Source organism: Parasteatoda tepidariorum, chromosome X1 (assembly GCF_043381705.1).
Source record: "Parasteatoda tepidariorum isolate YZ-2023 chromosome X1, CAS_Ptep_4.0, whole genome shotgun sequence".
Taxonomy (NCBI): domain Eukaryota; kingdom Metazoa; phylum Arthropoda; class Arachnida; order Araneae; family Theridiidae; genus Parasteatoda; species Parasteatoda tepidariorum.
In genome coordinates, this window is record NC_092214.1 from 9,519,280 (window position 1) to 9,541,458 (window position 22,179).

Below are 22,179 nucleotides of genomic sequence, written 5' to 3' on the forward strand. Positions count from 1 at the left end.
ATGGTTGCAGAAATAGATACCAATTAACTGATTATTTATTAAGTTACTGTTTCTAGACATCATTTGACTGGTGATACACATTTAATGTTAGGTAAATAAACATTTGAGGAGGACCATATTTACTTTTGATATAATTTTCAGTTATGTTTAGAACTTCACATTTATCAACCTTATATAAATGTTTAATATATGTAAACCAATATCCTATCTCTATTTTCAAGTATTTAAGATTTATTGATGAAATTTTCAGAACTTAGACTTAAATGTATCAGTGTCTAAAGTATAAAAAAATCATATTTTCATCACATCTGAGAACAAAATTTACGTTTGTGGCGTCCACTTTCCATCGAGCTAGATCACTCAAGTTTTTATATGACTGAATGATAATCGAAGTATTATCGTTTCCGGACCGAATCAAGCAAATTTGAATGATGAATTACTGTCAATCGAAATTTCGACTTATTTCCGCCTAATTAGAGTGCCTAAATTTCCACAAGAACTCTGTTCCTGATGATAATACAGAGAGTTAGAAGCGTTTTCAAAAAGCGGTAAGTGAATTTTAGCTCCGTTTTATTTCCATCGTTACTTCAGTCGCTTTTCGATATAAACTAAAACTTAAGAACTCAAAAGAAAAGTAAATAATATAAATAAAAAAGTGCGTTTTTTTAAGTGGATTTATGTAGACTAAAGAAAATAACTCTATTTTTTCTACACCTAAAACATAAGATATGTGGCGCACAACTTTTGTAATAAACAGCAAAAATTCCCCAAACGTCTTTCTACGTTTTTCATTTTAGGTGTGACAAAAATGGATCTATATTCAATTCTTTGATCTATTTGCAAAATGCAGTTTTCAAAATTATTTCCTTCTCTCATCACTTATTTCTTTTTGTTAAATAATTTAAAATTCAACGGAAATTTTTCGTGCTAATTCAAAAAACCAAGAATGCATCTTACCCCTATCGTTATTTTGACCATTTTCGGATATTAACAAATTGACAAACACTAATTTAAAAGAAAAAGAAAAAAAAAGAATAAATTAAAAACATTGTTTTTGAAATAGACCTAAAAGGAGAAAATAATTCTATTTTTGTCACACCTAAAACGTAGAATAGTACATGGCATATAATTTTATTGTTATAAGCCTTGTTTATTACGAAAATAAAGTGTTATGTGGCTTCACATTTTTCCTTTTAGATATTTTTCCTTTTATGTGGATTCGCATCTTTTAGACATTTTTCCCTTTATGTGGATTCACATTTTTTCCCTCCGTGATTTGTTCTACTTGCAAAATGTCTAAAAAGGTAATTAAAAGCATTTCATTTTTACCTTACTGGTGATGATATATTTCTGGTAAAAAGAAAAAACATAATTCTGGTAATAAGCCTAAACCATTCATTTGCTAATTTTTCCATTCGTAACGGTTTACAGGAAATTCCGGTTTTCAAAATTATAGTTCTTGAATTTAGTAAAAATACAGAACTGAAAAGTAAATTTAACAGAGTAAATGGTTTTTAAGCAGTCTTGCTTTTGGTCGGATTTGATTTCATACATAGAAATCAATTAATTATAGAGTGGTGTCGCGTCAATTCATCTTGCGCAATTCATCGGTGTGACAGTTAGTGGTGGGCTCAATTTGTCGTGAAAACAATTTGCGTGAGCATAATTCGTTGCTGTGACAATTCATCGTGAGCACAAATCGTCGCAAGTACAATACCTCGCGCGCACAATTCTTCGTAGCGGCAATTCGTCGCGATAACAATATCTTGCGATTTCAATGAAATGCATCTATTTACGAAGACAAAACTCTTGATTCGTCTACAAGAGTTAACTGAATATTTAATTTTTGCGTAAGTAAACATTTAAAACTTTTTGAAACAAAATGTAAAACTGAATATTTAAGATATTTTTTGCTACTAATATCTGATTTTTACACCCTACATTTTCAGAGGAAGATTTTAAACTGAGCTAATTATGCGCTGTGGTCGGTAGATAAATTATAAGCATACAGTAAGGAGAAAAAGCATACAGTAAAAATTCCATATAGCGAGTGCAGCATATTACGATAAATCTACTATTTTGATGAATTTCCAATTCGCCGTCAAAATCCTAACACTAAAGATACAAAAATTGTAGGTTTATAATGATTACTAAGGCCCGGATTTTGATGACATTTGCATTTTTTTGCATTTTTTGCATTTTTGGACATTTGTCTTTTAGAGCATTTTTTTAGATTTATAGGGCATTTTTCTTTAAATTTTGGGGTGTATTTTGCATTTTAATGCATTTTTTAAAGTTTTTTGTTAATTTTTTCCTTTTTTTTAATATTATTTTTTATCAATTTTCCTTATTACACTGGCTTCCAAACAATGATGAAAATCTATAGGATATTAACAGGTGAAGCAGAATCTTTTCCAATTGAAGAAGAATTGTCAGTAAGTGAGACCGTCTTTTTCAAGTACACACCTATAACATCAGTAGACGTTTAAAGAAGCTTTTGCAGGAATGAAAGTTTACTTTCAGACAAGAGACGCTCGTTTACATTTCAAATTATCAAAAAGCATTTAATAATCCGACGTAATTCTGATATTTAGTAATATTATGAGATGGAAGTTGTTATATCCATTATAGTTTCGATACAAAATAAAAATATTTTGGTGTCAATATATTTTTTTTTGTTGTTATTTTAGGATGTAAAACATATTTTTCAAACTTTAATGAACGTAGAACAAGTATTGCATTGCTTTATATTTTTTAAATGACTCATAATAATTTTAAAGAGCAAAACATTTTTTTAATTCAATATTTTTACCTTATTTAAGGCATTTTTTGTGCAATTTTCGCATTTTTCAGGGCATTTTTTGCCCTTTTTAAGGGCATTTTTTGCACTTTTTAAGGGCATTTTTTTTGCATTTTTTAAGGGCATTTTTTGCACTTTTTAAGGGCATTAGTTGAGATTTTTTAGGTCATCAAAATCCGGGCTCTAATGATTACTAAACATCCGCTATAACTACATAATTTTTTAAATACATTTTCCTGCTGTTTAAGCATGCAATATCATACTAAAAAAGTTTAAAAGGAAGGCATTTTTACTTATTTCTGGTATCAATACAGAGAAGTGTAATACATGGTTTCGTTTTTATAATATTAGCCCCTTATTTCTATAAAACAATGCGTGTGCGACCACTGGGTAAGTCACTAAAGAAAAATTCGACTAAAGAAAAATTCTACTGCCATTTTTGAAATTTCCTCTATGAATTTCAAACGAAGGCACCTTTCGTTGACCACATCCCTAAACTACAACTCACAATTAAAATTATCATACACTGTAATCAAAGACGTTAGAAGGTATTACATTTTATTTTTTTATCTTTGCGAAAAAACTCTATATTTTGAAAAGTACAACAATTCAGTCTACTATCTGCAGACAAAAACAGTCGATTCTGGATAAAAATTTTAAATCAAAATAGTTGATTAATGTAAAAGAAAAAGAGGTTCGTTAAAACGGAATTTTCCCGCACATTCTGTAGAGAAACACATCTATTTTTTAGGACGAATTCATATTTTTTGAGTACTCACAGAAATCTGGTCCAAATAGTTTTAACTAGGAAAAGAGCACTCGAGCTTCTTTCTGTTAATTTCACTTTTTGCGTATAGGTGATTTTCGAATTTCAGGAATTTTGAAATCTGAAAAAATTTTAAAAACTAGATAAAAATTTAACATTTTTTGCGATTAACATTGGTTTTGGTATATGCTTTGTACCTTTCTTAATATTTAGCATCAAGATAGAATTAAAATTTAAACCTGTGGGGGTCTTAGAAGTCATCATTAAATTAAAAAATGTCAAGTCTATTGCCGAAAAAAAAATTAAATTTTGTATAACATTTCAATTTTTTGAACAAGTAAACCAATTTTCGAATAGATAATTAGTCTAAAATTATGTTAATATTATTGTAAGAAATACCGATCAATGGCCCTTTATCTTAAAAGAACACAAGTGTAGAAAATACCGCGCAAGTTTTTACCAAACAATGTCCCTCACATCCTGCTAAGTATTATAAATAATACAAGGTGATTACTAAAATTCTGCTCCTTTCTTATTAAAGGAAACAAAATAATGTATGAACTTCCTTGTTACCAAGGTAATACTTTGTACTAATACTAATAAATCATTATCATACCAACTAAATTCATATTTTATTCTTTGCCAATTTGTCATTGCTCATAATGTCTTAGCATTATGGAAAATGTTTAATCAATTCAGACTTCATCGATTTTCGGCATTGTATACAATGTAGGAGTTTTTACTTTGCTGAAAATCATCATTATTATTGCGGTGTTTAGTTCATAATAAATGTGGCATTTTAAAATAATTTATTTATGCATTTAAGTTGTATTATTGTTTAAAATAAAGTCAAGTCTGTTTTTTTTTAACAGGTAACAGACAAATGGTCAATTTTGTATATGTATTCATATTTTATTTATTTATGTTTCCTTTAAGACTTTTTACAGCTACGTGTATACTTCTTAGGCTAAATATATGATGGCTCAAATATGGCTCATAGACTTCCTTTACTATAACTAGTAGTCAAAAAAGCTTCACTAATTAATTTCAAAAAATTGGTATCAGACCGGATAACATAAAAACCTTTTGAAGACCCAAAAATCAACTCAAGATTAACTTTTAACTGAAGATTGCTTTTGAAAATGATTATTCCTACATATTGAATAAGGAAAGCAATATTAAAAAGTGGTAGTGACTGAAACATTTATATTACAAATAGATTATCTTTGGTAACAGACAAACATTCCTCCTGGACTAAGTCCTGATCGTTAAGATACGGTTCCCAGCAGATCACCGAAGTCAAGCATCACTGGCTACAGTCAGTGTGCGGGTGGGTGACCACTTGGATCAGTCTGCGTAGGGACCGAGGGTGTGCGGTATTGGTCCTCGTTAAACTGTGCTACCGTAAAGTGCTCGACTTCGGGAGCAGGTCGTCGGGCTACCGAAGCGGGGGTGCCATCCCCTCCGCAGAGGATCAAAATTGTGATGGCATGTCTTCGGATCATCCTCCGGGATGTTTCCCAAACCGTTACCAATAGCCCATTGTGCAGCTCTAGTGCGACGTAAATTAACAACAACAACAACATCCTCCTGGACTACACGAAATAATTAATATTCCAAAACAATTCCAGAAAATTTCAAAACAATTCCAAGATATCTTCTAAAATTATTATAAAATGAAATTTTTAAGTAATATTTTAAAGTTATTTTAGAGATTGGAAATTAGTTTTTGTCATAGGCCATTAAAGCAAGAAGTACGCTTGTTCTTATTTTCCAGTGGCGCCATCTATGATCAAGAATTCGACTTTTGCCACACCCATACGTCACAACCGTTTATACTGCGCATCCATTCATACATCCATTCAGATTTGATCAGGATATTGATCATAATATTAGAGATAGGAGGAATTTGATCATGATATTAGAGATACAACAACATCTCTAATATCATGATCAAATTCCTCCCCTCTACGCATCGCCTCAGCATCTTAAATATTTTCAACTATTGTTTAAACATGCACTACTTTTCCCAGTGCTGGAAGAAATCGAACGTCATCCTTTTCTCAAAACCGGGAAAAGACTCAGTTATCCCCAGTAATTATAGACCGATAAGTCTCCCTTCATCACTCTAAGCTTTTTTTTAAAAAATCATACAGAAAAGACTTTTCGAACACGCTGATTTCCCTCCGGACCAGCAATTTGGCTTCTGCAAAACCTTTCAACTGTCAAACAATTGGTAAGAATCACTGAGTTTGCAGCTAAAGGACTATTCAAAAATGAGACTATTGGCATGCTCATGTTAGATACAGCAAAAGTCTTCGAAAGGATTTGGTATAAAAGCCTTATCTACAAATTCCATCAATTTCCTATTCCTCATGATATCATCCTAATCACCGACCCACATGTTAGAGACCGGTCTTTCAGAATTAAGCTTAATCAAGATTTTTCCAACTATAAGCCTATTAAGGCGGGAGTACCTCAGAGGAGAATTCTCGGCACTCTCCTTTATATATAATTTACACAGCAGACTTTCCACATAATTTTGAAAACGAAAATGAGATTATTGCCTTCTACGCAGACTACACTTCTCTCAAGATCCACCAGGTCCATCCACACCATCACCCTACTGCAACGTAGTATTAAAGATATAGAAGATTGGTGCTGTAAATGAAGCACAGAAATCCAATCTTTTAATTATTCGCAATAAGAAGATAAATAAACACATCAACAATAACCTCATGATCTTTAACCAAGCCGTACCAATCGTCAAAAATGCAAACTATCTCGGACTAACTATTATTAATAAACTCAACTGAAAGGAACACATCTATTCTTAAAGCGTTTGGGGCGTTTTTTAAAACCTATTCTAAACCAATATTCCTATCTCAATATTAAAAATAAAAGATTAATCTACCTTCAATGCATCAGACCAGTTTTAACCTCACCTGTCTTCACCACAATACCTGACTCTCTCAAAAATCCACTGTAGAAGTCGAAATCATTCTATAAATGTTCGGGGATGCTATTAGTAATAACACTATTGAAAGAGAACTCAAAACTGAACATTAAATTCTTCAACGATGCTAAAAATAATCCAGCTGACAACTTCAATTTCATTTTTAATATTGATCTCCTAAACCATTGGTTCTCAACGGGGGTGCTATCGCCCCCTAGGGGCGGTGATCTTGTTTTGGGCAGTATGGGGGCGTTGGGCATGTTTTGGGCGGTAGGGGGGCGATGATATTGTTTTGTCATACAAATTTAATTTTATAACTTACAAATAAAATTATTAAATTAAAATTTATTTAATAACTAAAATTAATATTAAGGAAAAAAAGATTTATATAATAAAATTTATATAATAAATAATATTAATAAATAAAGACTATCCGATACACCATTTGTACCAGCAATAAAACGAACTTATACACAATTGAAAATTATTATAATAAATAAAGATTATCCGATACACTATTTGTACCAGCAATAAAACGAACTTATACACCTATTCTCTGATCCGAACTAGCTCAGCGCATGAGTCAGTAGGTTTAGCCTCTGACTCACTCAAGCCATATGGTGGAAACTAAAGTGCATGCGTTTACAATATGAATTTTTGATTTGACCCCTGATTCCTATAATGGTTTTTCGTTAGCTTCCTTACGGTTTTTTCCCCAGTTTCGATTAGATCTCATAGTTTATTTGGCCAGGTAAATGCGAGAATTAGTTCTTTATCGTAAATTATTTATTAATTTTAAGAAATAGTTGATTTTCTTTCATCGAGTGCCACGCACTTGAAGTAGGGATTTGTTCAATCACTGTTGAACTCTCAACTATAGCTCGTTCACCAGGAGTTGGCACTTGGCTCCGCCTTCATCACGTGGTATGCGACGATACTATTTCGCTATTTTTGGGAGAAGGTTGTGAGCAATCCTGAACAATCTTGCTATTTGGCGATCGTTTAGCAAAAATATTTATTTCGCAAGCTTTATGTGCATTTTTTTAACAATAAATATTTCATAAATTTGATGATATTTTGCACCATTTTTTATGATATTTCTTTCTTTTGAGTGAATACTTTTTCCTTTATGAGTCATTTCGCTGGGAGTACAGCAGTTTTTAAATTTAAACTATATTTAATTAGCTAGTGTAACAAAATGTATAATAGTAGATGATAAAGCAAAGTAAGTGACTGAAAAAGAATTCACTTTTCGTGTTTGGCGCAAATTAAGGGTTGTCTCAATTTCAACAACGGAGATGTTTCTCTTCTAACTCCCGCGCTGAAATGAACTCTGCGTCCCAGGAGGTGGAGCCAAGTCTCAACTTCTGGTGAATGAACTATACCCATGTGTTTATTCGGTAATAAAGTTTTATTAAGTAAACATTCGTTAATGAGGTAATGAATGCGTCTAATGAGGTAATGAAATCTTACCGTTAGCAGGAGCATTTGCAAAAAACTCATCCTGACAAACAAAATGAAGATTTTTCATTTTTCCCGAACATCTTTTTTCACGTTTCTAAAGGCACCTACGGTCTCTGGGTTACTAGCAACCTCATCACAAAAATGCGACGATGGTTTGATAGCTCAATTGGTCTAGGAGAGCTCATAACATTAGGGCAGAGTTGATATTGCCGGTTGACAAGGAAGTTTTAGAAGCAGTTTTACACCATCCAGCCGCATCCAATGTAATAAAAAAATATCCCATAAGCAACGATACAGTGCGGCGACGAAATGTTGAGATGGCTGAAGACGTTGAAATTTCTTTATACAAACTTTTGATATCCAATAAATTTTCCCTTCAAGTTGAGGAATCAACCTTGCCAGATAATGTAGGCTTTACTATAGGCATAGGTCCGGTTTGTAAAGGTGGGAAAAATTATTCAAGGGATGCTTTTTGCAAGAAGCTTGATTATAGATATCAAAGGTAAATCTAATTTTAATACTGTTAAAGATTATTTTAAAGAGAAAAACATTCCTCTTGCGAATAATATGTATATTGCTACTGATAGGCTCCTGCAATGGTGGGTCGACATCGCCCTTTTGGAAAGGGTGGTACCAGATATTCTAGCTGTTCGCTGCGTGACTCACAGACAGCATTTAGTAGGAAAAAATATCAGCGACCGTTTGCGTCAGTCATTGCAATATGCCATATCTGCTGTAAACAAAATTCACAGTAATGCTCTCTACGATTGATTATTCAGACAGCTGTGTAAAAAAAAACAAAAAAACAATGAGGATTTCAATCGCTTGCTACTATACACCGAGATTCGCTGACTTTCCAAAAGCTTCTGTCTTAATAGGTATTGGAATATTTTCGACTCTGTGCTTGAGTTCCTCGAAAACAGAGATGTAGCTCTGAGAGGCAGATTGCTAGAATTTAAGAAAGACTTTGACTGATTTATCAGCAAAATTTAATGGCGTTAATTTACAACTTTAAGGCGACGAGCTCAATTTGATTCCTACAAAATCAGTTATTTCTGCCTTTCTAAAAAAACTCATTTTGTGGAACTGGAATTTTGGTTGGAATGAGTTCAGCCAAGCAGGAGAAATTCGCTCTGATGATGCACAAGAATATTGTCAACACCTTGACTCTTTTCACATGGACTTTTTCTGATCGTTTTAGAGATGTTTTGTTCCCTGGAAGTCCCTCAATGAGTTTATGGGTTCTGAACCCTTGAGTGAATATTGAAATAGCAGAGGTTCAGATTTACGAGGAATTGGTCGAACTTTTAACTAATGAAATGGTGATCGTCTCGCAGAATTTTTGCTTAAAGGTAACATCAGTCGTCTCTATCTTGAACTATAGAATATCCTTAAAATTTTTTTAATTGCCTTCCTGTCCTTCTAACTTGTCGAAAGTGGATTCAATGCTGTTACAGATCTTGTCACAAAAAGGAGAAATTGACTCGAAATTGTGCAACGAGGTGATTTGCATCTTCTCTCACTAAAAGTATTGAACCGATCGTAAAGAAATTGGTTCTGAACCATTAAGTACAATCATCACACTATCATAGTTACTTGAATATTTCGTTGATACTACTTTTTAGGGTAAAAAAAATTTTTTTGGTGCTTTTTTAATAATCTAATTAAGAATAAATTATTCTTTTTAAGCATTGGTTTCTTTGTTGTATTTTTTCTTTTCATTAAACGTATTTATTTTGATCATAACAAATAGACTGCGATTTCCTGCCGGGGGAAATTTATTGAGTTGATGTACACATCATTTTTTTTAAAAAAAAAAAAACAACCAAATTTAAAGCGTAAAAAAATTGCATAAAAATGTTGCCTCTTATAATTCAGCACACCTCCCTACGTTTCCATACTCTAAGTAACTGGATTTTAACAAAGGGGGGCGTTGAAATGTTTTTTTGCTCCTTAAGGGGGCGGCAACGTTAAAAAGGTTGAGAATCTATGTCCTAAACGATAATATCAGCTATAGCCTAGTAACTGCCTTTTTGATGCCTGCCTCTCCAAATACTACACCATCTCATACTAGCTATTTTTATCCTCATATATCACCTCCTTATAAGACTTCGTTGAAGGTGTAGACATCCTCGGGGGAGAAGGGTCCACATGATAGACACAGCATCCGCTACCTTATGTTAGCATCATCTTAAGACCAGCTTTCAATCCTGCATCCTCGATTAGCCCGCATCTTAATCTTAACTTTAACGCTCTGTATATTCTTTTACTTTTTAATCAGACTCTCGTTTTATCCTTTTATGTAGCCCGATTTGTATATATTTTTTACTTTTCGCTTTTCATTTTAATTGTATTACTCACTATCGTTGACTTGTTTCTGTAAAATAGCCCGTCGATTGATTCTTTTATTATTTACTCGGATTTCTTACCTCATTCTTTTATTGTATCTCATTATTACCTTAGCCCATTGGATGCTTTTAATCATGACACTCGTAGGTGGTCTATAGACCTTTACGATTATGCTCGAGCACGCTTCTCCTCCTCTTTTTTTCTTTCAACTTATCTCAATTTGGCTCGCCTTTATTCACCGTCCCTTAATTCCGACGAATCGGTTTATTGCCGACACCGAGATGTTGTAATCTTCGTAATCGTGCCATTTATTAATCCACTGATCGTAATTTTGACCTGAACAAACGAATCTCCAATTCAATACTCCGAGATGCATACTTTCCATGGGAACAAGGAGGACTTGGTGACCCAACAGATTTAGCGTGCACTTGTCACCATTTACTACACGGGGAGCCTTCGGCCGACTGGATTCGAACACCCGCTCTCCCGAACTTGAGTCCCTCGCCCTGCCAACCTACAATCCTGGCCCCATTGGAAATTAGTAAAATATACAGAAATAAATTTGACTGTCATTTTAGCGAGCCGATTTTCTAAGATTTCTATTTATTAAAATTTTATATAAAATAAAATATTGAGCAAATTCTTATAATATTATACATAGTAACTCTCAATCGTATTTTTTTTTTTGTGGAAAAAACAAGCATCTAAGCCAGCAGTGCACTAAATTCCAAAATAGTTTTTTGTCGGAGATCGAAAATGCCTCAAATTTGAGACCCACCCGTATATCATTATATCTCTATATCTATTTTAACAAATCAAAAAATATCAGTACAGAATTTTCTTTTAAAAAATCATCTGTTGAAAAGTAATTTATAATAATTAACACTTTCGGCATTTTGAACATTTTTTGAAACATCTTTGATTCGTAAGGAAAAGAAATTTCATTGCAAGAGTTGCTGAACTCCGACTGAATTGACCATGTTATTCTACTCTCTCAAGGAGACCATAACTGGGAGCTCATAAAGATATGAGGCAAACAAGAAAATGTTCTGGAAAAGACTGTCAGACACAGGTTTGAAAAAGATTATTCTTTCATTACTCAAATCTTTTTTTAAATAAATCCGGAAAGACTAATTTCTATATATTTTTTGAAATTTTTATCACATTGTGAAATTCTTTTATTTTTTACAATTGGTTCACATGGAACAATCAAAAATTGCTTGTTAGATTTTAAACACTTTTTATTTATTTTCAAAATTTAAAACAGTATTTTACTCTCATTTATAAACTATTACGTAATTTTCATTAAATTACTTAAACCTAGCTGTTGCAGTGTCACACAAAAAAATAAAATAGTGGTAGATGAATTATAATAACCGATTTTCGGTTTAAAGGAAAATTTTTTAATAACTTTTGCACGGGCCCAGGATAACCTGGTAGGTAGGACACTGGGCCCATGTTCAAGTGGTTTTGGGTTCGATCCCCGCCTGCCAAAGACGTATTAATAGTAGACGTATTAATTATAGACGTGTATTAAATGGTGACTGATGCACATTAAATCTGTCGAGTCTCAAAGTCCTTCATGTTCCCGTAACAAATCGTACCTCTGGGAATACTGATCCGGGAGTTTCCTTGTCTTCTGAATTGGTTCAAAATTACAAGGCTACGGAGTTGAACATTAGTAGTCGTCATCCCGAAATCGGGTCGGCTGTTCAACGACTGATATAAAATAACCTTGGCATGTCAACAATTTAAGTAAAAATATTTAGTTTGATGACTGAAAATGGTGTTATTTTTAAACTAAAGCGAAGTCTAAAAAGGAGATGTTCGATTATTACGCAGACATGTTTTTAACCTCATCACAACACAACAAAAAAAACCTCTTCTCATGAGCCGTGGTAGCTCAAAAGATAGAGCGTTCGCTTTCCAATGAGGTGAACCTAGCTCGAATTACAGCATTGGCTGGTCGATACGAATTCCACACCCGGCTCGCACCGACCACAGTGATGACGTAAAATATCCTCAGTGGTAAACGGATCATGGGTTAGTCCTCTTGCCGACACGCTAACCGTGGACGGTTTTCGTTACTTTCCTCTCCATGTAATGCAAATGCTGGTTAGTTCCATCAAAAAGTCCTCCGTGAACTTCAATGCTTTTAATCAAGAAAGATGCTTAGGAAAAAATATTGTTATAACCAGTGCAAAGCCAATTGATAAAAATATTTCTTCTGCCAAAATTACCAGAATTCAAGAAGGTTATAGACAGTTTTTTCAAAATTCAAAAGTGCTAGTTTCAAGAACAGTTTACAAACAAGGAATGTGTATAGTTTCAAGTTTTGAGAATGAAGAATCTGTGTTTGGAAAAGCAATTATTATTTTGTGAAAAGGCCCCAAAGTTTTATTTGTGTGTATTCTTCTTAAATCATGCTGTGTTTTTTTACAATCAACTCAAAAATGTGATGTAATTAAAGTAATAGCACCAGAAAAATCTATAATAATAACTATTTAATAATGAATGTAATAATGAATATAATAATGAATATAATAATGAATATAATAATGAATATGTAATAAGAATATGTAATAAGAATATTGCTTTTTCTCAAATGTTTTGCTTTTTGTCAAATGTCTCACCACCATTTACTAATTTGTAACGAAAATGACAATAATTTTTTTCCAAACTGAGTGAAATTTTAATCTTTTTATCAAGTACTAAATTATGTTTGCAAAAAAGTAATTTATTTATACTGTAAATTTTAATTCAGATGAGGCAGAGTATATCAAGAAATTTAGTATCTTATTAAAATGTTGAAAATTACTTTTAGATGATCCCAAATTTCAAAATTGTGAACATTGAGGTATATGCTAACATATTTTTTATTTTAAATTACTGTAAATTAAAAAAAAGTTTAAATTGAATACACTCTCTCAGTAGCAAAAACATACTACCTATCATATTTTTGAGTGAATATTTTGTATTTTTTTAATGAATGCTGTGATATATATAAAAAGTATAATATATTTAAATTATGAGAATTTGCATAAAAATTATTACATTTTGTCTGTGTATACAGACATCAAAGTAATTGAAAATTAAAATTATGTTTGAATATCAATCTGGATCTGCATTTTTTCGTTAATATTTCCAAGTTATGTCATTATTTTTACATTTCTTAATTTACTTCAAATTTATTATTTCCCTACGCCAATGTAATTAATATTGGAATGTTTTCTCCACTAGAAAATTGGGGGTTGACCAATCCAATATTTGCCAGCTCTTTTATATAAATTTTCATTTGTGAAAGTAATATTTTCATTCTTAGATAATAAAATATCTTCAAAATACAATAGTAATAAGAATTTGCTTCTGCCTAAAATTAAAATTCTCCTTGAAACATTAGTGGTACTAACTCTATGGCATCTGTTGGTTCTTTAACGAATGAAGTGCAAAAAGGAATTTTACATATATCAACTTGCGGAAAGAAAATTTTTTTACATGGAGTAAAATATTTTTAAAGCGCCAAAAAGCAGAGAAAGTTAGCATCATTATTAAATCTTTATAACAAAAATAATTTAAGTCAAATTCATATAAATCAAATTATAATTTAATTATTTAAATTTATAAAAGTTAAAAAAACTTTTTTTATTTTAGATTTGTCAAGCAATATATATATGTATATATGTATATATATATATATATATATAGATTAAAATTGTCGGTACAAGATCTTCAAATTCTACTTACTTCGTTACAGTTATTAATATCAGATGCTCGTACTATTTCTTCAAAGCCAGCCAGATTGTACTTCTCAAGTACAGAGATACTTTTCAGATAGTCAGCCTTTTAAAACAGATAAGTAAATAGATATTCAATAAAGAATGAAAAAATTAAGCAGCATACTATTAAGAAATCGCTTTCATTATTAGGTTTGATTTCAGTTCATTATTAATCGCTTTCATATCATCTCTTTTATACTCTTGCTGTTAGCAAAAACATTAAAAAAAATTCATGCAACAATTTTTATTAGTCCCTAAAACGTCGAAATATAAGATTTCCACTGTTATATTTTAAACAATTTTTGAGACAGTTTTAAAGAAATTTTCCTGAATTTGGGGGAAAACTAATAGTGGTGGAGTTCATTTAAGTTAGAAGAAATTTACTAAATCATGAAAAAAATCATAATTGAATTTCGCTATGCTTAACAATAATATATTTTTTAGTAGTTTCATAATGCTTTTATAATATTCTATTTTATTCATTTATTAGCTGAAAACCTGTTCTCATTAAGGGGGACAGGAGTAAACAATACAATCAATAAATAAAAACTGAGCAACACTACAAAGAAAAAAACCCGCCTAAAGCTGAAAGACTTATAAAATGAATAAAGCTGAAATAATTTCAGTTTTTTTAGTTATCATTATTTTTTGCCCTTGCCTATGGCTTTAGATTAGATTAAAAAACACTTTTTAGTTGTTCATCCCATCATAATAAATTACTTATATCAATATATTTTGGCATGATGTTTTTGCTCGAGACCAACTCTTGATGAACTCTAAAAAAATGGATACTCGATTATTGCGAAATTTTCTTCGTTTTTGACGAAACCGTTTCCTAGTATATGCTCAGAGCAACATTTCGTTCTTCGAGAAAACAAATTTTGTGAAAATTGAAGAAATGTTTCATCATTCTATTTTTTTTTCCACAAAAAAATATGGGCGCCAAGGACAGATAGACATGTAACACCCATGCCAGAAGAGGGATTCGAACTCCGGATCTCTCTAGTACAAGGCCAACTTTTTGACCACCATGCAAACCGTTCAGCGCTTCTTGTCAGTTTGTTTTCGCTTGTATAGTCTTTATTCTAGTTTCTTCATTCAAGTTAACAATCTCCCACAATACACTATGAAGAGGTTTCGAATTATTAAGTCTTATGAGACATAATTAGGTCTTAGTAAAAGGAAAGGAGGGGTACAAATTTAAAGAGGGGCATTCGGAGGGCGATTGCTTTTAAGCGTAACTATTTATTTTCAGGCATTTAATTGCATTTTTTAGAAGAAAAAAAAATATAAAAATTCTACTAAAAATTTTTATATAAAAAAATGTAAAACTGAAACATAAAGAAAATTCACGATATTAATCTCTTGAGACACCCAGCGTCCACTATACTAGACAGCATATAGTTCAATTTTATCTCTTCAAAAATAATATGTTTAAAAAAATTGTCTCTTTGTATGCCTTTACAAAGCTATAGTCTTAGAAAAAATAATACTGGATTTATACTTGTTGGTCGGAGTTCTGTTACAGTTTACACCGAAAAAATATAAGAAATTCGACTAAAGTGAGTCTTACTCGGGAATGAAAATATACTGACATCGTGAAAATCATGAGTGAAAATATACTTACAATATGCAATAAAAAAAAGCTAAATATCATTATCTTAATTAATAACTAAAAAATATCTGAAAAGTTAATCAAGTTTAATTAGATTTTTTTAAAAAATTTATAGCATTACTTTCTTCTAACTACACATTTCTGTAATATATTCTGCCATTTAAGGCCAGTAATACAAGCCAGCAATACAAAACTATGCGTAGTGTTTCATATTTCTTAAAATCTTATTTTATCTCCATTTTAGGGACTTCAATTTCATTGATTTAATCAGTATTTATTATGTCGAAAAAATTTTCTTTTTCTGTATCAGAAAAAATTTATCAATTAAATTTGTATGAATATTAAATAAAAACAAGCATAAACTTCTATCCCAATTTTACTATCCAAATCTTTATTGGCTCATTAACTCATGCGTTAATTCATTATTAAACATTAACTGGCAGAGTATTGGATAATAAAAGTTTGTTTGGCAGGATGCTAATAACGATCATTTATTAAAAAAATTTTTTTAATAATATACAGTAATATAATTTGAGATTTAGGCAACTGTTTATTAATGAATCAAATTATTTTTAAAAATATAAAATTTACTGATTCGCAAAACTTATTAAGGTATAACTACATTACAAGTTATGACAATAAAAGTATATACTATTAAAATATAAAACATGACACAAATCTTTTTGTTTATTTATTTCAGTTTTTATTTCTTATTTTAAATTTAATTTATTTTTATTTATTTTTGACTAATATATACAGTGAAACTTACCCTTTAAACTTCAGAAACACTTACCCCGCAAGCAACGGATTTCTGAACTTCATCAAATAAAAAAAATTATAATTAATAAGTTTTCTAAACTATGACGCAATTCAAGATTTTATGCTATTTTTGTCAGTAAATAATGTTTTTATTCCGATTTTTTTCTTAAAACTATTTTTAAAAATAGTTTGATTCCAANCCTTGTTAAATTGATGTTCCTAAACAAGAAACTAAAGAAACATACTGGCCATAAATTAAATCTTATTTTCTTCTGTCTTCTCCAATGAAGCTACCATCTTTAGGTACAATGCACCTCAATTTTAGTTATTGTTTTTGTTACTTTATGAAAACTTATAGATATGTTTTGTTATTTTGTTTTCTACTCCCCTTCTTTATTACTTCACTTTCAAAAATACCTTTAACTCTGAAGTATTTGTTTTGCTCCATCGGGAGAAAGTTGATAACTAATAGGAGTAAAGTGTTTTTGTCCTCATTTGTGGAATTTTATTTTTTTATAGAAAGCTAGGGGAATTATTTTTGAAGTATATTGTTCAACTCAAGAAGCTTTTCTTAATTCCGGAGTTTTATGGGTTGTTTCTTTTCTCATCACGTTTTGATATTCTCATAAATTTTATCGTTTTGTAAGCAAGAAATAAAGCTTTCAATTTATATGCAAGAAATTCAGACATTTTGTTCCAAGTTTCCTTTTATAAAATAAGATAAGGAAGTTATTTATTATTTAGATAAATATGTTGAGAGTTAAATTGATTTATGATACAAGTTTAATAAAAAGAACAATAATAAATCTAATGTTATTATTTTATTTTCTTCAAGAGTAATAGCTGTACCGATATGTATTTTTTTGCCAAGGGAAAGAATACATATGTATATATATATATATATATACACATGCACCAGCACATGATAACCACTAAAGTTGCATACAGCGAGAGTAAGAGATTTGTAGCAAACGTATTAAATCAATTCCCTGCGTGAAGTAAGTTAAACACGATCCCTTTTTACAAAAAGATTAATAACAGTAACTAAATGAAATCTTTCTACACAATACATTTGAACACCTAAAGTAAATTGAAAAATATTTAATTAACCTGTATCCTAACGGTCCAAAACTTTTTAGCCTAATAACAGTCAATGACGGAATAATGAATAAACAAACGAACACCAAGGGAAAAAAATGATTTATGTCCAGTTTTCACAAAAATTACAATTGGATCACTGCCTGCTGCATTTTAGGGATTATTAAGTTTTGACAAGTCAATAACGTGAAATATTGGTTCTCCCCGAGAGTTATTACTCAGTGAAAATGAGCTGTACTTTGAGAGTTGTCTGTACTCTAATTCGTTTTCTCTCCGAATCAGCTCAGTCATTTCTTCACCCTTAATCTTCAAATGTGTGTATAAATTTAGTTGTTCTCAAGCTTAGTTGTAAGTTTTAGTTGTAAATAAAAAGAAATATTTTTGATACTTTTAAAGGATATCTTGTTTATAATATTTTTCATAGATTTAGAGAGGAATTTATTTCACTTTCGAACAAGCTATATATATATGTTACTGTGAATGGTGGTTGTTGACTTCACCGGTGAATGTTTACAATTACATAGTCGCTTTTATAAATGTCCGCAATATGTACTAGGCCTAACTACCCGATATAAATTTTCCCGGTACTCCAAACACTGATGTTTCTCCTAATCCTCAGAAGATATTAAAATATCAAATAAATATAATAATATCAACGAACAAATCGGATCTAAAAAAATTTTCGGACATTCACCAGTAACATATGTATCTCAGTGATATGCCAAATGTCTACAAAGCCAAAATGTTCTTAAGAATGTTTCCTTTCATATTTCTGGAGCAATTTGCCAATTATATGCAATTGTATCAACTACTTCAGGAACAAACACTTTTGAAAACCCTCTACCTAAATCAAATTAATTTTATATATTTATAAATTTGAGGGTCTGCAAAAAATCAAGTCTGCTGAAGTTATTAAAATTACAAATTATGATGAATAAACGAATTATATTTTATCTTTTCTTATTTTACATGACTGTAAAGGAAAAAAAAATTAAAAAAGTACTTGGACAAGGACATAAATAGCTTGGAATTAGAAGAGACTCGGAATAACAAAAAAAAATTAGGAAGAAAATTGCATTGACTGTAATTTTAAACAGAATGCTGTTAAGTCACTTACGGCATGTAATTAAGAATAGCAAATAAAGTTGTAGAATACTAATTCTGAGTTGGAAAACTCCACCATAGAACTTAAATTGAAGCACTTTGCTTCAAGACGTTAATGAAAGGGAAAAAAAAGTTAATAACTTAGAAAAATCCTGAAGAAAAAGAAGACACATACTTGGAACAATTTGTGTAATTGTTAACATCAAGGCTCCCTGTGTCTCTAAATATGTAAGGGATCTGACTGTTTATGGCCAACAAAGGAAGGGAAATGCTTGACCAATTATGAAAAGGATATTCTCGACAGGAATGAAATTAGTGATATTACTTTATTTGTGTTTAAAAATTCACCATTATCTCAGTCAGTTCTGTAAATGCAACCGTAGGGCAAAGGATAACTGAATGTCACAAACTAAAAATAAAAAGTTGCATTTTGTAACTTTTGTATTTTTGTATCGAGCGCAAAAAAAGGGAACATTGAGAAAAATTTTGATCTAATGACCGGATCACTAAATAAAACCGACCTTAATGGTTTAAAGGCCTAACCTTAAATATGCTAATTAATTGCAGGGAATATTTCAAATATTGAAGACAAACATATTTTTATGGACATATTGGGGCAATATTTTTTTATAAGTTTATTTTAAATTTTCAGTTTATATTCATGTAAAAAAATGGAATAAAATACCTGAAAAAAATGGACCACCTTGAATAACTCTTACTTCAATGATCATATTTTCATATTCTAAGACTCAATCTTAGTGGTTCGTAGGGAAGGCCTCAAATATGCTAATATATATTGAGTAGACACAATCTGTGAAGTATGGTTCCAATAGTTTGAACAAAAGATCGGTCGAAAGTTTGGATAACTTAATGTCAAATTTACTTTTTGCATTTTGAGGCCATAGGTCGGGAACTTTTTAAGCGAATTGAAAATGGCACACATATAAATTGCAACGTGCGCACATTGTTTGCACAAAATTCGCTTAGAAAATTACTATCGATTATTATTTTATTATTTTTTATCATGCTTATTATTTTTTAATGGCAAAAAATATTTCGAATTGCCAGGTATAATTTTTTTATCATTTCAAAGAATGTATTTTTAAATGACAAATAAAAAATTTGAACGTTATCAGTTGAATAGTTTCTGGGAAATCAAATTTTAAATATATACCTTTTTTAAAATTCAACTTCTCCGGAGCTATTCGACCAATTTCGTTCAAATTTTGTATTATGTAATATTACATATAATATTACATTCCTTTAAATGATTTAAAAAATTTTATACCTTGCAAATTAAAATTTTTTTAACCAATATTATAGAAAATAATAAATAGCAATTAAAATTATTTTTTGATTAGTATTTTCTTTGGATAGACGAATTTCATAATTGAGTGCAAAAATGTTTCAATTCTGTAAAAAAGTTCTCGAGATATGACGGAATACACAAAAATTAACATTTAGAGTATCAAACTTTCGACAGGTTCTTTGAACCAACTTTTACACCATATTTCCCAGATTGCGACTAACCGTTAGATTTTGGGGAGAAAAAACATAATCTGTTTATAAAAAAGGTATGTTTATACACAGAAAGTACGATTATAATAATTACTTATTTATCATATATATATATATATATATAAATATATATATATACACATTTCGAGATATTTCTCTCAATTTACAGAATTAAAAAAAATCCAGCCAAATATTCAAAAATTATAAGGGAATCTTTTTGTGCCGNTATATATATATATATATATATACACTCACAAGGCCCATGTTAAGCATTCGCCACCTTGCTAAATGCGATAAAATCGTAAATTTGGTGAATAAAATTGTGTTTTGGCGAAAATATTAGAAAATGATTTTTCCCACTAGAAAGAAAAATATATATTTAACTCGACCCTAAAAATTACGTCAAAATGAATTTTTCTAAACATATCAGTATTTTTTATTCGATTGCAATAATTTTCGGTAGATGAGCCGCATATCCAATTAGAATTTGGTCCCAATGATATAAGCCTGAAACAAACTACTGTAAAATTGCAAGATATGCATTTGACAAAGACTAAGGAAAATTGGCGAATATTTTTGATATTTGGCTAACTTAATGAATATATTGAAATCCTTAACGCGGACCCTGTATATATACAGTTGGTCAAAAAAGTCTGCGTACATTGGCAAAAGTAATATCAAACTCGAATTTAAAGGGCGAAAAAAAAACGGTTTTTTAAAATTTTATTATTTCAAATCCTTAACGTCAGTTAGTAACTTTAAAATAATTTGACAAAAATGTTTTCATGCCCAATAATTTACGCACACTAATTTTTAAAAGGCCAAAAATCAAGGCCTATAAAGTTTGCGTACAAGCCAGAAGGGGCGGGGAATTTCTTATCTTAATTTTAAACTTCAAACTTGAGAATGCAAATCAGATTACACTTTCAAGGTCATTGAGCTACAAATCTATTTTCGAGTTAATGGGAAGTTGCTAGTGCTATTTTCTTTGACGAAAATGTCACTTAATAAGGAAATTCCTTTAGCTACAGGACAGTTAATTATAAAATTGAGAGATGAAGGTAAAACTCTTCGCTATATTGGTACAATAGTTGGGAGGCCTCATTCTAGTGTGCAAAGAGTTACGCAGAACTACCTTGATACTGGAAATCTTGCTGTAAAACCAAGATGTGGTAGACCTAAGAAGCTTACTCAGACAGAAGAAAGAACAATTGTTTTGCGAATTAAGCAAAATCCTAAACTTTCTGCTGTAAGTATAACAAAATATATATTTTTAACAAGCAATAAGGAAATTTCCCCTGAAACTGTAAGAAAAGTACTGCGAAAGGCAAATTATCACGGAAGCAAATCTAGGTCTAAAACCTAAAAATTTGTGAATTCATGGACAGTCTATTTTTTCATAGTTTTGGTTTTACTATTTTGTAACCATTCTCTGACCAAATTGATTCAAAATTGATGAAAGAATGATTAGAATAACTTAAATGCGTTTTCTCAAAATGACGGATGTTAAGATAATTGCACTTTACTTTGAAAATGTTGCATAATTTTGATTCTAAATTTTAATAATTTTCTTTTCTACGCACAAATTGATACAAAAAACAAATAGTATGGTTTTAGTAACTCAAATGACGGATGTTAATTTAATAAATCATTTCCCAATTATGTAGGGGAGAGTGGGGTCAATTGTAACAGGGTACGATTGTAACAGAGCAAAAATTTCGAGTGTTGGGTTCTAGATTTGGTTCCTAGGTGGCGCACAAGGTGTATTTAGTAAATCTACACGTACACCCCTGATGGCAACCATTTTTATGTACTTTTGAAAGAGTTACAGCACAAAAGATATTTTCACGCTACGTAAGTAATTTTTTTGGTATTAGAATATTTTATTGTAACAAAGTAATTTTGTTTAAACAAATAAAAATTATTAACCGAATATGTAAGTGGACACCTTAATTAACATTTCAAAAAAAAAAA

General features: G+C 30.7%; 2 protein-coding genes across 2 annotated transcripts in view; both read left to right on the plus strand.

Annotated features, from left to right (window-relative positions):
- Nucleotides 1–22,179, plus strand: part of LOC107446262 (A-type potassium channel modulatory protein KCNIP1) — a 93,576-nt gene continuing 71,397 nt past the window's right edge. The window contains exon 1 of the mRNA XM_071187664.1: nucleotides 1–548. The gene's annotated coding sequence lies outside the window, so the exon portion shown is untranslated. The remainder of the gene's footprint in view (nucleotides 549–22,179) is intronic.
- LOC122269960 (uncharacterized) lies at nucleotides 8,304–8,757 on the plus strand. Its single transcript, XM_043045445.1, has 2 exons — nucleotides 8,304–8,488; nucleotides 8,574–8,757. The coding sequence occupies exons 1-2, from the start codon at nucleotides 8,304–8,306 to the stop codon at nucleotides 8,755–8,757; spliced, it is 369 nt and encodes a 122-aa protein (XP_042901379.1).